We start from the raw sequence: 18596 nt of genomic DNA on the forward strand, positions 1-18596 counted from the left end.
CCATCAGTGATACATTTCCCTTTATAATGGAAAATACACTGAATTATCCAATAATCAACACCATTTGTCAGTTTTTTCAGAATGTTTTGAGTTTCAGCTTATTTTTAAAGCAACAGAAACAGACCACAATATAAATACAACTCATTGTTACACAGAACTTACCTCCTGCTCTTGTTGGAAGATGACAACTCTACCACCTTTATCTCCGGTCGCCAGCAATTCTCCAGAATGATTGAACTCTACCGTAGAAATTATATCTGCTGTATAACAGAAATGCAAAACCAAGCATTAACTATCTTCTGTGCACATTTTCATGATAATCACACAGAAGGCAAACACTTAATTCCAATGAAGCCAAGTTGCTAATTTCAAACACAACATTCTCAAAGGAAGTTTTTCAGTTGACTCAGCCAAAGACAAAAAGGAAACACGCTTTTAGAAGTTGGTGTCAGAGTTTTGCAAATGAATGTCATGCTCCCCAAGTGGTTGCCGGTTTGAATCCCCGCTGGTACTATATCGGACAGCAGTGATATAGGAAGATGCTGAAAGGCATCATCTCATAATGTGCAGGAGGAGGCAATGGTAAAGCCCTCCTGTATTCTACCAAAGAAAACCACAGGACTCTGTGGGCGCAAGGAGTCAAAATTGACTTGACAGCACTTTACCCCAAGTTAACACCTGCTAACTGAGCAAAGAGACGCCTTTTAAAAGTGGTGATTCTCTTTATTGAGCAGGGGGAGAGCAACTGGTCCTATCCATCCACAGCACAGCATCCCTCCAATGGCTGTTGCTGGTGTCTATCATATGTTTCCTTTTTAGATTGTTAGCCCTTTGAGGAGAGGGAGCCATGTTGTTTGTTTATATCTATGTAAACCGCTTAGGGAACTTTTGTTGAAAAGCGGTACATAAATATGCATCATATTTGTATTCATAACAAGGGATCACATCTTACTGGTTTAACACTTTGAAAAGAGTTTGCTGCATGCAGGTAGTTTTCCATGGGGAGCAGTTCACATGAAGTCACCCATTATGGGGGCCACTATAAACTACCCCTCTCTCCTATGGTGGCTTTTCTACAAACAGAAAACTATTTGCTCACCAGGAGTAGCCCACTGTGGCATCAAAAAGAACCCCGTCCCAAATCCTTGTAGTTAGGCCCAGTTACCAGCTATCAAGCTGTAGCTTCCTCATGCATGCCTGCAAAGTTTCAATAAAACGAGTTCCAAAATGTAACGGAGGAGAGGAGAGCTGGTCTTGTGGTAACAAGCATGACTCGTCCCCTTACCTAAGCACGGTCTGCCCTGGTTGCATCTGAATGGGAGACTTGATGTGTGAGCACTGCAAGATATTCCCCTCAGGGGATGGAGCCGCTCTGGGAAGAGCAGAAGGTTTCACGTTCCCTCCCTGGCAACATCTCCAAGATAAAGCTGAGAGAGACTCCTGCCTGCAACCTTGGAGAAGCCGCTGCCAGTCTGGGTAGACAATACTGAGCTAGATGGGCCAATGGTCTGGCTCAGTATATGGCAGCTTCCTATGTTCCTAGGTCAAGCCAGTGTGGTGTAGTGGCTAGAGTGCTGGCCTAGGATCAGGGAGACCCAAGTTCAAATCCCCATCCAGCCATGATTCTTGCTGGGTGACTCTGGGCCAGTCACTTCTCTCTCAGCCTAACCTACTTCACGGAGTTGTTGTGAGGAGAAACCTAAGTATGTCTTACACCGCTCTGGGCTCCTTGGAGGAAGTGTGGGATATAAAATATTTTTTAAAAAGCATGCTCTAGGGAGGAGAATGGGGTGCCCTTCATCGGGCTCCCAACTATATTCAGTTAGGAACATAGGAAGCTGCCTTAAACCGAGTCACAGCATTGCTCCACCTAGCTTAGCACCAGTGTGCCCTCTAACAGGGATTCCCAGATGTCACAACTCCCATAATCCCTAAGCAAAAGCCATTGCAGCTGGGGATTCTGGGAGTTGTAGTCAACAACATCTAGGAAATCCTTGTTAGAGGGGACGCTGCTCAGTACTGTCGACACTGATAGGCAGGGGCTATCCTATTTGGCAGGGGTCTCTCCCAGCCCTACCTGGAGATACTGCCAGGGATTGAACCTGGATCTTTCTGCATGCAAAGCAGATGCTCTGCCCCTGAGCTATGGACCCAGCACCGGGAGACCCATGCCAAACTGCCTGGGTGGGCCCCCAAAGCAGAGGTAGCCTCAGAGACGCTTCTGAAGGCCTTTGCAGCTGCTAATAATACTGAAACCCGACACCAGCCCTGCTCCCAGGGTCAAAATAGTCTTGGCATCTTGAAGGAGCACCGCTTGCAAGGTTGTGATGAATCCTGGATGTGTACAGGACATAGTGGGCGAGTTCAGAGATTCATGTGGAGACCTGCATGTCCAAACCTGCACCAGTCAGCTAACCATGGTTTATTTGGTACAGTCAAACCATGATCCATACCAAAGGTGCATGCCCTCCTGCAGGGCAGATTTCGGGGTAAAGAAGACTGCATCTGCGCTTGTGAAGGGGGCATGGATACTGTGGGTCATGTTTTGTGATGCTGCCATTTATATCACAATATGCATTCTACTACTAAAGGTAAAGTGTGCCGTCTAGTCGATTTCGACTCCTGGTGCCCACAGAGCCCTGTGGTTGTCTTTGGTAGAATACAGGAGAGGTTTACCATTGCCTCCTCCCATGCAGTTGAGAGGATGCCTTTTAGCAACTTCCTATATCGCTGCTGCCCGATATAATACCAGCAGGGATTCTAACTGGCAACCTTCTGCTTGTTGGTCAAGCATTTCCCCGCTATGCCACTTAAGGTGCAGCCTTAACTGCACTACTACTAGTTATATACCACTTTTCAACAAAAGTTTGCAAAGCAGTTTACATAGAATAAATAAATAAGATGTTGTGAGCTTATTAGCTCCATTTTGCAAAAAACAAACAAGTCCCCAAATCCAACATTTTGCAAAAACAAAACAAAACACCCTACCAAACCCCAATTTGCAGGGTTGGGTCAGATCAGGTTGGACCCATTCCCAACTTCTACATCTGTACACAGGCCTAATATTTGTAGTGCCCCAGCGTCTTCACTTCACCACGCAATGCAAAGCAGGAGAGAGGAGGGTTCTCTTAGGAAGGTTCCCTAGTGTTCTCTTACCTGCCATTTTGCATGACACCGTAACACCTTCCTACTCCCCTGAAACCAATTCCCACCTGGGTATCAAGGTGGTTTTGAATGACTGGAGATAACTAAAAATAATTATACTGAGGAGTGCTTGTCAAAACAAGAATAGAAAGTGTGTTGTGTGAGGGTGTGTAAATTATGCAGCACCAAAAGGCCAGACAGGAAAAGGAGGGAAGAAAACCCAAATGTGTTGAGCAAATTGATAGTGTCTTTATTTAAGGTCAGACGCTTTCTGAGCATTGCTTCAGAGGCAACTGTAAAAGCATAACAGGTACATCATCATGCCCAAAACTTACATAATTAGAAAAGCTACAATATATAAAAATTTATACAAAATATACAAACCGTGATAAATTCACGCAAAGCATGCATCATCACTATATAATCCTGTTAGTTATCTAAAAAGAGTTCAGAAAACACTACACTTGGTAAAACATTAATAAGTATCAAACCATACATCACTAACTCTGGTTTCCACCATAATCAGTAATATGCAACGTTAAAACAAACTACCTTGAAAACTTCCAATGGCATACCAACCTTTCAAAAATAATTTTTAAACAAGAGGGAGACTAAAAAGATATTGGCCATTAACCATTTTATCAACCCTGGACAATGTCAATTTGCTCAGCACCTTTGGGTTTCCTTCCCTCCTTTTCCTGCATGCTCCTAGTGAGGACTTATGAAAGTGCAGCACGAGAGAGGAACTCACTGCCCACTTTGCTCCAGCCCCACTGCCCACAAAGCTCAATCTGGGACATCTAGGTCAAACAGCAGCTCACTGGTCACGTCATCATCTCGTAGGCTGCATCTAGGACTCACAGAGCTTGGAGCGGGAGTGAGGGGGAGAGCAGACTCATTGGGTGTTTGGCGGGGCTGTGTGGGGCTAGTCATTCTCTTTTCATGGGTGGAGGAACAGAAAGACAGACACAAAAGGGAAAAAGTCAAGAATCCCCTAACAACACAGAAGAAAGAGAATCCCCTAGCAACTGCTCAGGCATCCTTAAGGGTACCCGTCTCATCCTTTGGGTACCATGGTAACTTTCTGGCACAAGACAGATTGCCAAGAACGAATGACAAGCCTCCCTCATTCATTTTGCCCCCCACCCAAATTGCCTAGCCTTAGTGGTCGTGCAAGATGAAGCAGCGGGGTGGGGAGAGAAATAAAAGCCCTTTCTGTTGACTGCCTTTGCTGTAACTGGTCTCTGCCGGCATTTGTCCTTTCACCCTACAAACCACAGGCAAAGATGATTCGTGATCTCACAGCAGCACAATGAATCAAAATCTCAAAGACCACAGGAGAAAATGGAGAAGCAAAACTCCGAGAATAGCCAAGGGAAAAAATTGTGGTGTTAGATTTCTGGCCCAGAGGGATGAGAGAAACTTGCAGCAGGATCCCCACTTGTGCTTTCTGGTTGGAGATGGCACACACTTCCAGAAATGACTAGGCAGATGGCAGAGCTAGGTCTGCTGTTCTCTGAGCACATGGTTAGATAGCTAGGAAGCTGCCTCCTACTGAGTCAGACCATAGGTCCATCTCGCTCACTATTGTCTACACCAAGGATTCTCAACGTTGGGTCCTCAGATGTTATTGGACTTCAACTTTGGGATGAGCCCCTGGTGGCGCAGTGGTAAAACTGCCGCCCTGTAACCAGAAGGTTACAAGTTCGATCCTGACCAGGGGCTCAAGGTTGACTCAGCCTTCCATCCTTCCGAGGTCGGTAAAATGAGTACCCAGAATGTTGGGGGCAATATGCTAAATCATTGTAAACCGCTTAGAGAGCTCCGGCTATAGAGCGGTATATAAATGTAAGTGCTATTGCTAGTGCTAACTCCCATAATTCCCAACCAAAGGCCACTGGGGCAGAGGATTATGGGAGTTGAAGGCCAATAATATCCGGAGACCCAACGTTGAGAACCCCTGGTCTACACTGATTGGCAACAGCTCCCCAAGGATTCAGGCAGGAGTCTCTCCCAACCCTACCTGTAGATGCTGCCACAGATTGCACCAGGGATCTCTTCCACGGAGCTATCGCCCCATCCGCTAAGGTGACTTATCTTACACTGCTCACATATCATCTCCCATCCAAACACAAACCAAGGCAGACCCTGCTCAGCCAAGGAGATAATCCATGCTTGCTACCACAAGACCAGCTCTCTTCCCCAGAAAGTTTGATGGGGTGTCCAGATATGAACCAGAGACCTCTTGATTCTCTGGGTCCTCTAGCTAGTCTCCATCATAAAAAGCAGCAGAAGTTAAAGCCATACATGAATGATGAATACAGGGCTGCTGGGTCTCAGGGTTCGACCTGCGTTGAGCCGCCTTCTCAAGATTTCCAGGGGAAAACCACCATTCTGAGGGTAAAGGGCCAGAAACAAGCTCTTTGGGGTTTGCCTTTAGTAGTTCTTATTGGTTCAACCCAACCCCAAGAGGTCTACGGGGCTGAACTCTGACCTGCCTCCACCAAGGTGTTTCTCCGGGCATGCCTCTGCCCACCAGACACTGCTCCCTTCCATCAGGCTCCACCCCGCGCTCCCTCTTTCATCTGTGCACAAAATGAGTTTTGTTCTGGGCGGCAGTATCAAGGCTGTGTGTATACATGTGCATTGGGCTTTCCTGATTCAACCCGAGCGGGATGTAATATTAACGGAGCATTCCTAAAAGTAACTTGTGAGCATGTGTACATGCACACACCTTAGAGGAAACACTGCTCCACCCCCTGGGTTTCAGATGACTTGGCAACCCTAGTGAGGAGGACTATTTCCCACTCATTCCCACCTTCCCAGGAGGACTTGAAAAAAAATGTCCTGTGGGCTTCTTCGGGTCAGTCCCTCTAGAGAACTTTGAGACCACACTGGTGGCTTCTTTTGATACACTGCAGTTAGCTCAATGGAAAAACCATTCAAGGAGGCAGGGTTTTGTACAGAACAATACAGCATCTCTTGTTTATTAGACTGTGGGTTGTAAAATTTCACTAAAATGCCATCTGAGATCACAAGTAGCAAAAGGCTACAATTCTCTCCCCAAAATAACCCCTCTAGTGGCCTATAAATAAATAAATCTGAAGGGATGAAATTGTCAGCTCCTCTTTGTGTCCTCTCTTGGCTACCATACCATTTAAGTTATTTTAGGTTTTCCCGATCTATTTGTAAAAAAATATATCAAAACTCACATGTCCCAGACTGCTTGAAAACTCCCAGTGCCCATCTCTTTTTGCACTTGATTTTAATTGCCTCCTGCAGACAATGCCTCAGTTCAGAAATGACACAGAAGCCGGGTTAAAAGAAGCTCAGCTATCGCTTATGGTGATCTTTGAACTACGGTTTGCACTTGGCAAACAAGATTCAGAAAATATGGCCTGAAAAGGGCTAAGCAGCCAAGCAGCATCCCCCCTTCATTTATTAAAAGCAGAATACATAGTATGACATCGCAGATCACAAAATACATCCTTCCTTTTAGCTTCCTAGAGATCAGTTCTCAATTATTATGAAAGATGTTACCAACCCAAAACATTCTCCCAAACAAATCTGTGCACTTTATGAATAACACGCATCTTTCCAAATCTGAATGTAAGCAACAGGTAATACGTCACCATAATTTCTTTGATTGATAAAAAGCGTTAAATATTGCCAGATAAATGGGTTAATTTCTCTGCCATAGCAATAAACCAAAGCTTCTTGTACCATTCAAATTCAGATAATGTTCCATGCTTCCAATTTTTTGTTATCACCATTCTGACCACTATCAACATATAAATCACCAGCTCTTTAGATTTTATTTTCTTATCTTCAGTGAATATTCCCAAGAATGCGAGCTGAGGATCTGTATTAATTTCCTGATTAATGCTCTTAACCTTTCCCACAAATACTAAGCCCCAAAAGGTTCTAATCCTTGGACACATCCACCAGAGATGAAAATATGTGCCATATATGGTTTGGGGCCGGGGTATCTGTCAGACCGCATTCGCCCATATGAACCCACCAGGTCCCTCCTTTGGTCGTCTCAAGCCCTGCTCATGGCCCTGCCACTGACAGAGATCTGATTGGTGGGGACTAGAGACAGGGCTTTTTCCAGTGTGGCCTCTTGGCTTTGGAATGCCCTCCCTGAAGAGCTTTGCCATGCTCTTTTATGCCATGCCATGCATCTTTTAACCTGTTTTTAAAAGACAACGAAAAACACATCCTGTTAAAGAGGCTTTTAAATGTTTCACCTGTTGAGTATATCTGGTAGGTTCTTTAGTTTTTAAGCTGCTTTGTATTGTATCTTGTATTTTCTTTTCATCTTTTTGTCTTTTATTTAATGTTATTATTCAATGTTATGTGTTTTTATTGTATGTTTTAATCCTCCATTGTGAGCTGCCCAGAGAAAAATTTTTATGGGGTGGCTAACAATTAAAAAGATTTCTTTCTTTCTTTCTTTCTTTCTTGTTTACACAGTCAGACAGGTGTTATTGACTGGTTTGTTTTATCCAGACATCGAGTCCTTCCCAAGGACCTGGGATGCCAGAATTTTATTGTCAATGGTTATAGATATCGTCGCAAAATATAGGCTGTTCCCAGTAAAGCTGCTTTTTGTAGTTGGCTGATGGTTATTATTATTATTATTATTTATTTATTTATTTATTTATTTTTTATTTTATTAGCCAATGTGTGGATTTTTTCCTAGCCCTACAAGCATCCAATAGTTAGCCTGAGTTAGCCTAACGTCATTCTGCATAATTCACCCTATTACATCCACCTTCCACGAGGGTTAAGTATTTTAAAAAATGAACAGCAGAGAAAGTGTAGATTAGAATATGGAGTTCTACAGCTTATATGACACTTAGAAGCGATCCAGTAAACTTAACCATAATTTAAGAACAAGAGGCTCTTAAAAAGCTCAACAGATTCACTTCCTTTCAAATTAGAGCCAGTTTATATAGCTTCTGGAAACCACTGACACATCTGAGCATGGTTTACAACTTTGCTTGGAAATGCAGCTGTAGAGCTGGCAGGACAGCCCAGAAGTGTACAATTGTCTGCATTGGGAGAGCGGAGCCAACCCCCGAGGGGAGGAGAACTGCACCAGAGAACCCGCCACAGAGCCTCCAATTGTTAAGGGACAGAGACTGACTTTGGAACCAAATACAGATGGGATTGACAGAAAGCGGGGGGGGGGGGGGAAGGATGCTCTGAATGCATCAAATGAATGCCATCTAGCTTAATTAATCCAAGATGCACAGCACTGCTGCGTTAGGAGTAAGATGAGTCAGTAAAATCAATGAATACTTTTTTTTTGCATCATCATAAAATGAAGCGAAAAAAGAAAGATGGCAAAGTGTTCTTATGTAGCCACAAATTAAAAAGAACCTCTTCAGGGAGGTGGAGTGGTTTGGGGCTCAACGGCTCACACGTTTGGATGTTAATACTAGTCTAGAACTTGTAAAACTTCAAGCTCTGTTCCTACCAAGAAGCCGACAAAATGCTGCTTGTCTTTTTGGAGGAGAGCTGGTCTTGTGGTAGCAAGCATGAACTGTCCCCTTTGCTAAGCAGAGTCCTCCTTGGTTTGCATTTGGATGGGAGACTATGTGAGTGCTGTAAGAAGGGCCGTAGCTCAGTGGTGAAGTATTTCCATATGTGTATGTAGATGATCTTAGATTCACTCATTGACAGCAACTCCAGGTAGGGCTGGGAAAGAATGCCTGTAACCTTGGAGAGTTGCTGCCAGTCAGTGTGGACAATACTTAGCTAGCTGGACCAAAGGTCTGACTCAGTGTAAGGCAGCTTCCTATGTTACTGTTTAGTCACTCATAATGTCTCCCCCCACCCCAATAAGCCAATAAAGGCCCTGCAACACATACCAACAGTGCATTCACAGTACCACCTCACACCTCTGGGATCTGTAAAGTCCTTTTAAGAGACTCAAAAGCAGGCACAATTCCCACTTCCTTCTATAAAACCAGCCGCCATCTCCACATTAGCATCCCTGTGCCCTCTAATATCCCACACACTTCTCGGAATGCTTTTCCTTTCTCAAGTTCTGTTGATTTTCTTTCTTTTTTTAAAAAAAGAAAACCCAATTACCACCAATAGGACCAATAAAAAACTTTACACAGTTTCACAACTGCAAGGTAACCTACCAGCAGTCGTCAGCTTTGCAAAGAAAAGAAACCCAGAAGAGCACCCACTTCTCTATGGACACAGGCTTTAGCTGCTTTCTCTCAAAGGAAACAAAAATTATGCAAGGCTCAACAGAAAGAGGTTTTCTTATTGCAACACACAGTGCAGCTACACATCATTACAGACATAAACGAGGAGTGAGCAGCAAAAGCAGCGAGGCAAGCATTCGAAGCCAAGAACTCACCGTTAAAAATAGTGCGTTCCCATACCTTGGTCAAAGAGACAAGCAGACATCAAGGCACTGGTGTTGGTTCGAGCAGATTTAATTGTGTTTGCGAAGGGACAAGGGAAGCATTTCATCTTCCGCAGTGCCCCGATTTGCTTGTGTATTTTCATCTGTGCTAACACCCTGGCTGCCAACCCAAACGAATGCAAGTCTTTTCCTTGGAGATGATAACTGGTATCTTAGTGATAATTACAGGGTGGGGGGAGGTTATTTTTGTCCTTCAGCACTGCAACTGGCAGTGGAGCATCCAGAGAACCGTGCCGCTTGCTGGCAGCTCCTCCCTCCCTCCCTGCTATTTTCTGCTACCGTCTCTAGGCGGGGGCCCTGTGACCACACAGCACTGCTCACGGCGCGGCCCAGCAGGCTGAAAAGTGATCCGACCACAAGCAAGCAGCAGAGGCAAAGGGGCGGAGCCCTTAAGAGTTGGCCACAGAAGAGGTCTTGGATGAGCACAGCATCCAAAATCTTACAGCAGCGCGCACTCTCTCCTCTCTCTCTCATCCTTTACACACATGCGCTGCACCGAACAGCTATCTATCACTGCACACCGCTGAAAGGCCTTGGAAAATAAGGGCACATCAGAAGCTGCAGACAAACCCACAAATCACATCAAACCAGTTTGGGGGTCCATCTGTCCTTTGGCTACTCAGCGCCACTATTTATTAGTGTCTCGTTTGCAATGTCTCATCCGATTTTAACAAGGCAAGCGAAGGATCCAGGAGTCAGAAGCCCTCTGTTCACAAAAATGTTGACCAAAAGTTCCAAAAATGGCACGGTACACACCTGCACGTGCCCAGTCCCAACCTGGCCTGTTACTCGCCACCTCCTCTGCACCACTCATGGATACACCAGCGGTCATCTGAAGAGGTGATGGCAGGCGTAGCCATGATGGCAGGTGTTTGTGGTTGGAACGTCGAGGCGCCCCAGCCTCCCAACCAAGGAAGCACCCGTGATCACGGATACAGCACTTGACTCTTCAGATGAATGCCAGCACATCCAGGAGTGGCAGGGAGGAGGCAGTGAGTGATGGAACGGGTCTCCCAGTCCACTTTTGGCGCATGCTAGCACACCAAGGTGGTCTAGGATGTCTTCTGCAAAACCTTCCACAGCAATGGTGAGCGGGGGAGAGACCTTTACACCACAAGCAGGGACCTTCCTCACGACCCCTAGCACTCCATGGGTTCCTAGAGTTATTCTTTCATCAGTCTTCGAGGGCCTTTTCAGTTGTGGCCCCTCGGCTTTGGAACGCCCTCCCTGAAGAGCTTTGCCATGCTCCCCCCCTCAGTGTTTTTAAAAAAATACAATAGAAAACACACCTTTTAACAGCCCCTCCTGTGGTCGCCAGGTGTTAACACCGACTCGACGGCACAACTTTACCACAAGACCAGCTCTCCTCCCATATGGATGAGGATGTTATCAAGTAGATTATAATCCTCAGTATTCATATTCTACTAAAAAAAACCCACCCTACTACTACTATTACGAATATTTATATACTGCTTTTCAATTAAAAAAAAAAACATTTTCAAAGTGGTTTACAAAGAAAAAATAAGATGGTTCTCTGTCCCAAAAGAGCTCACAATAAAAAAAGAAAAACTTGATAGCCACCATCAACAACCCAAAGAGGGATGCTGTGCGGGGGTTGGATAGGGACAGTTCCATAGGAACATAGGAAGCTGCCATATACTGAGTCAGACCATTGGTCTATCTAGCTCAGTATTGTCTACCCAGACTGGCAGCGGCTTCTCCAAGGTGGCAGGCAGGAATCTCTCTCAGCCCTGGCTTGGAGTTGCTGCCAAGGAGGGAACTTGGAACCTTCTGCTCTTCCCAGAGCGGCTCCATCCCCTAAGGGGAATATCTTAAGGTGCTCGCACTTATAGTCTCCCATTCTTATGGGACCAGAGCAGACCCTGCTTAGCTAAGGGGACAAGTCATGCTTGCTACCACAAGACCAGCTCTCCTTGGGGTGGGGTGGGGATTTCACAGGAAAGCCAATGCAGTAAAGAAGGGCTCTGTGTGTCACTGAACCTGTTGGCTCAATTCATGTTTGAATACACAAAGAACCCGTTTTAAACATGGCTTTTACCCAAATGAAGACTCAGGGTCCAATCACCAATGTTCCCCATGTAAAGCCTATCCAACTGCAGAGCTGGGAACAGGCCTCCATACAAGACTGAACAGGCATTGCTGGTACTGGACTAAATGAATGGGAATGGGTCTGCAGCTCAGAGGTAGAGCATCTTTTTTGCATGCAGGGAGGTGTCAGATTCAATCCTTGGAGAGCTGATGCCAGTCAGAGCAGGCAAAACTGAGCTAGATAGTCTGACTCAGTATAAGGCAGCTTCCTAACTATTAGTCCAATGGCAAACAAGATACAGTTACAGCATTCATAAGCACAACTAAGATAAAAGTTCAGTTTCTCCCCAGCTGACTTTTTCTTGGTATTTAAATTTGCTTTGATGGCATATTAATTTAGTTAAACACAGCAGATCATATGGCAGTTTTAAGCTAGGAAAAATGTTATGGACAATCTTGTTATTTGCGCCCATCAACGAAGGATATTAGCGTAATACATTCCACAATACAACAGATCTAATAGGATTATTAGGGACCCTTATGAAGAGAGAGTTGCAGCTTAGAATAATTATTGCATGCTGTAAAGATACATAAAGGGAAAAAAATGATATGTGAATTGCTTGCTCATTATTTTGCATGACATTCAATGAAAGACACAGGGAAGTAATCTGATTGCCCAAGCTAATGCGCTTACGGGCTTGCAAATATCACAGTTAAATTACAAAGCCAGTCTCTTAAACAGATAACATGCTTTCTGAACCATAGTCAAATAAGTTTCTGGGGGGAAGAGAAGGGGGAAATGTTTAACAAGATGTGGAAACAGTAACAGCACCATCTCCAGAGCCCGTGTGACTGGGTAGGATTGGGGAGACCTGAGTTCAAATCCCCCTTCAGCCATGAGACTAGCTGGGTGACTCTGGGCCAGTCACTTCTCTCTCAGCCCAACCCACCTCACAGGGCTGTTGTGAGGATAAACATAACCATGTATAGGTGGACCTCATTATCTGCGGGGGTTCCGTTCCTCCATATTACCATGGATAATGAAACTGCAGATAATGAGTCATTTATTCTAAGGGAACTCAGGGGTTAACCCTTGCTAACTGGGCAAAGAGGCACCTTTTTAACATGGTGGTTCTCTTTATTGAGCAGGGGGGAGAGTAAATGGCCCTCTCCACCCCCAGCACAGCATCCCTCCAGTGATTGTTGCTGGTGTCTTATCATGTTTCTTTTTAGAATGTGAGCCCTTTGGGGACAGGGATCCATTCTATTGATTGACTGATTGATTATTTCTCTATGTAAACCACTTTGGAACATTTTGTTGAAAAGTGGAATATAAATATTTTGTTGTTGTTGTTGTTGTTGTTGTTGAGTTCACACTCAAAAAAACACCAGACCAAAAACACACAACAAAGGGCCAAATAGTGGCCTACTGAGACAAAACAGGGGTGACTCTATGCTTTCCTGGAATCTACTCTCACTAGAGAGATTGCTCTGATCTCAAATCTAGGAGCACGCAGCTCCTTCAAGGTGGGCTGCCACCAGTTGAAGACTGATCTAAAGCCACTGACCCAGCTTAGACAGGGCTTCAACAATCTAGAACTGACCAGCTTGGGACTTACGGGCACTGTACCAGCCAGAGTCCACACAACCCAGCTCCAGACAAGCTCCAGACAACTTCTAAGTATATGAACTTTATTAAGAAATAAGGTTGGCGCACAGAATAAGGAATTGGGGGGAAATAGGGTGGAACTGGGAGTAAAGAAAGGAATACAGGGATTCAAAAGAAAATACAAAAAGCATTTACTAACTGACTAGCACTGAGTTTTACCTTAGTCTTATCAGTAGGCAGGTCCTTGGCTGAGAGCTTCTTCTAAGGAACACCCGTTTTTGCAGATGGAAAAGAGTGAACATTGGCCAGGCTATTGTCCTCTAGCTTTAAATTTATTCATTCATTCATTCAATTTCTATACTGCCCTTCCAAAAATGGCTCAGAGTGGTTTACACAGAGAAATAATACATAAATAAGATGGATCCCTGTCCCCAAAGGGCTCATAATCTAAAAAGAAACATAAGATAGATACCAGCAACAGTCACTGGAGGGCTGCTGTGCTGGGGGTGGATAGGGCCAGATACTCTCCTCCTGCTAAACATAAGAGAATCGCCATTTAAAAAGGTGCCTCTTTGCTCAGTTAGCAGGGGAAGATGCCTCCAGGAATCTCCCAGCAACGTTTCTCAGACTTGTTGGACTCCCTGTCTATCCAACCACTATTGCCTCTGATAGGAGAGCTGGTCTTGTGGTAGCAAGCATGACTGGTCCCTTTGCTAAGCAGGGTCCACCCAGATCTGCATTTGAATGGGAGACTACACGTGTGAGCACTGGAAGATATTCCCCTTAGGGGATCGGGCCGCTCTGGGAAGAACATCTGCAGGCTTCCTATGTTTCTTTGTTCCTGTTTACCAGGGTCCTTCTTACTGCTCAACTCTTATGAAAGGCCATAAGGAGACAAGTGTGGTGAGTCTCTCAGTAGTTGAGAAACGTCTGGTCAGCTTTATTGAAAGTGTGACACTGCAGAGGAAGACTACACGCTTCTGGCATCATCTGAGATCCTGGCTTAGAGTACATGAGTCAGCTTTCAGGAGACATATTAAAATGACAGGCGCTTGCAGGAAATAATCCACCAGTTCCTCCCCCATTAGCTTCACCCCCTATAGCCAAGGCAAAAGCACTTCCAGAAGCCATAAGACAACCTCTTTTTAGCGAACACAGACAATAGACCTTGCTTATCGACACGGCCTTTCGTTTCCAGCATCCAGGAAGTCTTTCAGCATGCAAAAATAGAAATAGCCATCTTTGGGGTCAGATGTGGGGCAGTTAAGTCAGTTCACACAAACCTTTATCAAACATAGCATGACGATATGGCAAAGGATTATACAGCCAGATTAATATTCTTATGCCTTTTACTGTTGCCTTCAGTAGCTCCGACCACCACTCTCACTCACCAATGCCACTACGCATGCACAGTGGAAAATGTAAGATGGTCACATAAAAATTATGTCATTGTCTATGAACATCTACAGGTGCCGCCTTACTTGTTTCTATATGTCAGTCATATTTTACACCCCATACATATATTATTTATATGCAAGGAGGAGAGCTGGTTTTGTGGTAGCAAGCATGGTTTGTCCCCTTAGCTAAGCAGGGTCCACCCTGGTTGCATATGAGTGGGAGACTAGAAGTGTGAGCACTGTCAGAGATTCCCCTCAGGGGACGGAGCTGCTCTGGGAAGAGCATCTAGGTTCCAAGTTCCCTCCCTGGCAGCATCTCCAAGATTGGGCTGAGAGAGATTCCTGCCTGCAACCTTGGAGAAGCTGCTGCCAGTCTGTGAAGACAATACTGAGCTAGACAGACCAATGGTCTGACTCAGTATATGGCAGCTTCCAATGTCCCTACTAGCAGCAAATATGGGGGACTGAATTGGGGCATAGAAGGTAGTGAAGAGGCAAGTATGAGCCCAGGATAGCCACTCAGCAAATGATTTTTAAAAATGCAATCCACTGGAATTGGAGGTTGCAAGCACCGTTGAGATGAACGTCATGGGCAGAAGAATTATTTATGTATTTATTTATTTAGCAAATGTATTGACCGCCTGACTTCCTTAGACTCGCAGCGGTTTACATAAATTAAAACAACGAAGACAAGAGAAGGGGGGGAGAAAGAAAAGGAATGTGAAGCAGTAGAGTGTTGGATGTGTGGGTCCTGGATTTATATGTACCCGGTCCTTCCTGACAGCTGGAAGACTACCCTCTTCTCCCCCACCCCCCACCTCCACGGCCTTGACAATGTTTTTTTAATGTCTAGGAGCCAGTCAATGCATATTTTAATAAGTTATCAGCCTTTGTGACAGGCACGGTGGAAAGGGAGACTAAATGAGCTTCTCTTCAACCCCTTTACAAGTAACATATTTAGAACAGAAACAGGGCGTCCAGGGACAAATACAGACTTTAACAAATAACTTTGCCTGTAAATATCCTAGTCGTGGTGAAGTTTCTAGGCACCTGGGACCTTGTCAAGCTTTGCACTACATATACACATGGACATTTTAGGGTGGTTATCACTGGTCCCTGTAACAGGGAGTCCCAGATGTTGCTGACTACAACTCCCATCATGGTCTTGGGCTGGGGATTGTGAGAGTTGTAATCAACAACATCTGGGAACCGGTGTTACACGGAGCACTGCAAGTGGCTGGCCCAGCGACACCCAAAGAGGTGCAAGGCTGAATGGAGATCTGGTTTCCATCAGTATTGCCCAACACTCTAACCCCCTACACCAGGCGGGCTCTCACCAGTCTCTGAAAAGCATCCTCTCTAGTAGCACTTTCTGCACACATTCGGGAGCCAGCACTCAGAGCAGGAGAGCCTTCTAAGCACTGGTCCTTGTAACAGGGATTCCCAGATGTTGGCTAACTCCCAGCATCCCTAGCGGCAACGGCCTTTGGTTGGGGATCATGGGAGTTGCAGTCAACAACATCTGGCAATCTCCATTACAAGGAACATCGCTCATGAGCATGTGTGACCAAAGAGCTCTTCAAGCCTCCCAAGGGGGAAGAGAATCCTGGCACGCAGAGTTGGGGAAATCCCAGCTTCCCAGAAACACAACATACTGGGAAAGAACAAGAGCAGAAATATAATTTGGCATCCGCAGCTCCGTCCTTGAAGAGCTTGGCATAAAAGGGCTGGATTGGCCTTAGCAGGAGGAGGGAAGTGATAAGAAGAGCGGATGAAAAGCCACCAGCACCATAAATGGCAGTCTGGGAAATGGAGATGCAAGAGGCAGAGGGCGGGACCATGTGGGGAGGACCAGATGGCGGCAGGGGCCACAGGCGGGCCATTGTCTGGCAGGCTTCAGTGCCAGGCATTTAAGAGAGCAGTTCTGAAGGGGGAGGAGGAACAGCGAGGCCTTGAAAAGAAAGCCAGCCCAAGCGACAACTAGCATCATCACAAGTACGGGCCATGTCAGAATTGAATGACAGATAAACTTGTGACCTGTTCTTGGACAGCACACAGATTCTCGAAGGAGAGCGCCCTGCAGTCGAGCGAGAGCGCAAGTGAGCCGCTATTCTCATCGAGCCTTAAGGCTGAAGAGGAAACCCAACAGCTGCCATATGGGGAAAGCGGCTCCATTAGCATGAGATCAGCTCCGGAGAGTAGGAGGGAGACAGTCAAGGGCTATCCTGGCAGGGAGACAAACCTGGCGACTGCCCAACAGAATGGTTTCAAGCAGCAGGGAAGCAGCCAGCCCCAGCCAGCCTCTGCAAGCAGCGGCACCACACATACACAAGACATTCTAGGACATGGGCCGGCTGGGGGTGGGATGAGGAGTTGGACTTGTGGTAAATGCATTGTCCCCTCTGCTACACAGGGTCTGCCCTGGTTTGCATTTGAATGGGAGGAGACTACAAGTGCAAGCACTGGAAGAGATTCCCCTCCGGGGGGTGGAGCTGCTCTGGGAAGAGCACCTGCCTGCTTGTGCTCTTGGAAAAGAGGCGACTAAGGGGAGACATGATCGAAGTGTATAAAATGATGCATGGAGTAGAGAGGGTAGACAGAAATTTTTCTCCCTCTCACAACACTAGAACCAGGGGTCATCCCATGAAACTGAAGGTTGTGAAATTTAGGACCGACAAGAGGAAGAATTTTTTCACACAGCGCATAATTAATCTATGGAATTCCTTGCCATGAGATGTGGTGATGGCCACGAGATCAGGATGGCTTTAAAAGGGGCTTAGACAGATTCATGGAGGACAGGTCTATCAATGGCTGCTAGTCTGCTGGCTGTGGGCCATTTCCAGCCTCAGAGGCATGATGCCTCTCAATACTGGTTGCAGGGGAACAGCAGCAGGAGAGAGGACAGGCACACACCTCTTGCCTGTGGGCTCCCCAGAGGCATCTGGTGGGCCATTGTGTGAAACAGGAGGCTGGACTAGATAGGCCTTGGGCTTGATCCGGCAGGGCTGTTCTTATGATCTGCTTGCATGCAGAAGGTTCCAAGTTCCCTCTCTGGCAGCATCTCCAAGAGAAACTCCTGTCCGCAACCTTGGAGAAGCCACTGCCAGTCTGTGTAGACCATGGATTCTCAATGTTGGGTCCCCAGATGTTATTGGACTTCAACTCCCATAATCCCCAACCAAAGGTCGCTGGGGCTGGGGATTATGGGAGTTGAAGTCCAGTAATGTCTGGGGACCCAACGTTGAGGATCCCTGGTGTAGACAATGCTGAGCTAGACGGACCACTCAGCATAAGGCATCTTCCAATGTTCATGCTGATTTTTGACATAGTCTACTTACTCCCACAGAGATGGCAAACAGGTGATAGCATTGTTGCACTTGTGGTTTTCAGTGTGCTATCTTGCTTTGTTGTCCTGACCATCAGGCCTGCAGTGGCCCAGTTTGCAATGGTGCTTTTTAAAAGGTTTTAAACAAAAATGACTATAAAATGTCATCAATGTTGTCAGAGGGATGGAAATGAACATTGGCAGGAATGTCCTCCAAAGTTGAGTCCATGGAAAGAGTACAATAATTTACTCCTTCTTACCCTAACCCCAACCCTAACCTTTTGCTTAGTACAAAAATAATTGCAATTCAGTGGTGATCGTCTAGGGGTCGGGATAAAGGAAGGGGTGATGACACAGAGAAAGCCGCAAGTGCAGCCATGCTTTCACCTTTTCCCCATCTCTGGGGGGTGGGCTGGGGTAGACATTGCCAAAAATCACTAGCAGCATGTGTGGGCCTGGCTCCTGGGCTGGAACGCTGAGCATCGGTGGTCCCAGCACAGCAGGGCCGAATCCCTTCTCCTCCTTCGGTAAGTGGCATGACACCTTTCCCAGGGCACCAGGGTCAATCACAAGTCAAGCAGCAGGTATAACACAGACTTTGATCAATTTTCATTGGCCCTA

General features: G+C 45.9%; 1 protein-coding gene across 2 annotated transcripts in view; it reads right to left on the reverse strand.

Moving 5' to 3' along the window:
* Positions 1 to 18596, reverse strand: part of PPP2R2A (protein phosphatase 2 regulatory subunit Balpha) — an 82793-nt gene that overhangs the window by 25914 nt on the left and 38283 nt on the right. For both annotated transcript variants that reach the window (XM_053269077.1, XM_053269075.1), the window contains one exon: positions 163 to 260. In XM_053269077.1, the coding sequence (XP_053125052.1) occupies positions 163 to 260 (98 nt within the window). The remainder of the gene's footprint in view (positions 1 to 162; positions 261 to 18596) is intronic.

The sequence above is a fragment of the Hemicordylus capensis genome, chromosome 8 (assembly GCF_027244095.1).
Source record: "Hemicordylus capensis ecotype Gifberg chromosome 8, rHemCap1.1.pri, whole genome shotgun sequence".
NCBI lineage: Eukaryota > Metazoa > Chordata > Lepidosauria > Squamata > Cordylidae > Hemicordylus > Hemicordylus capensis.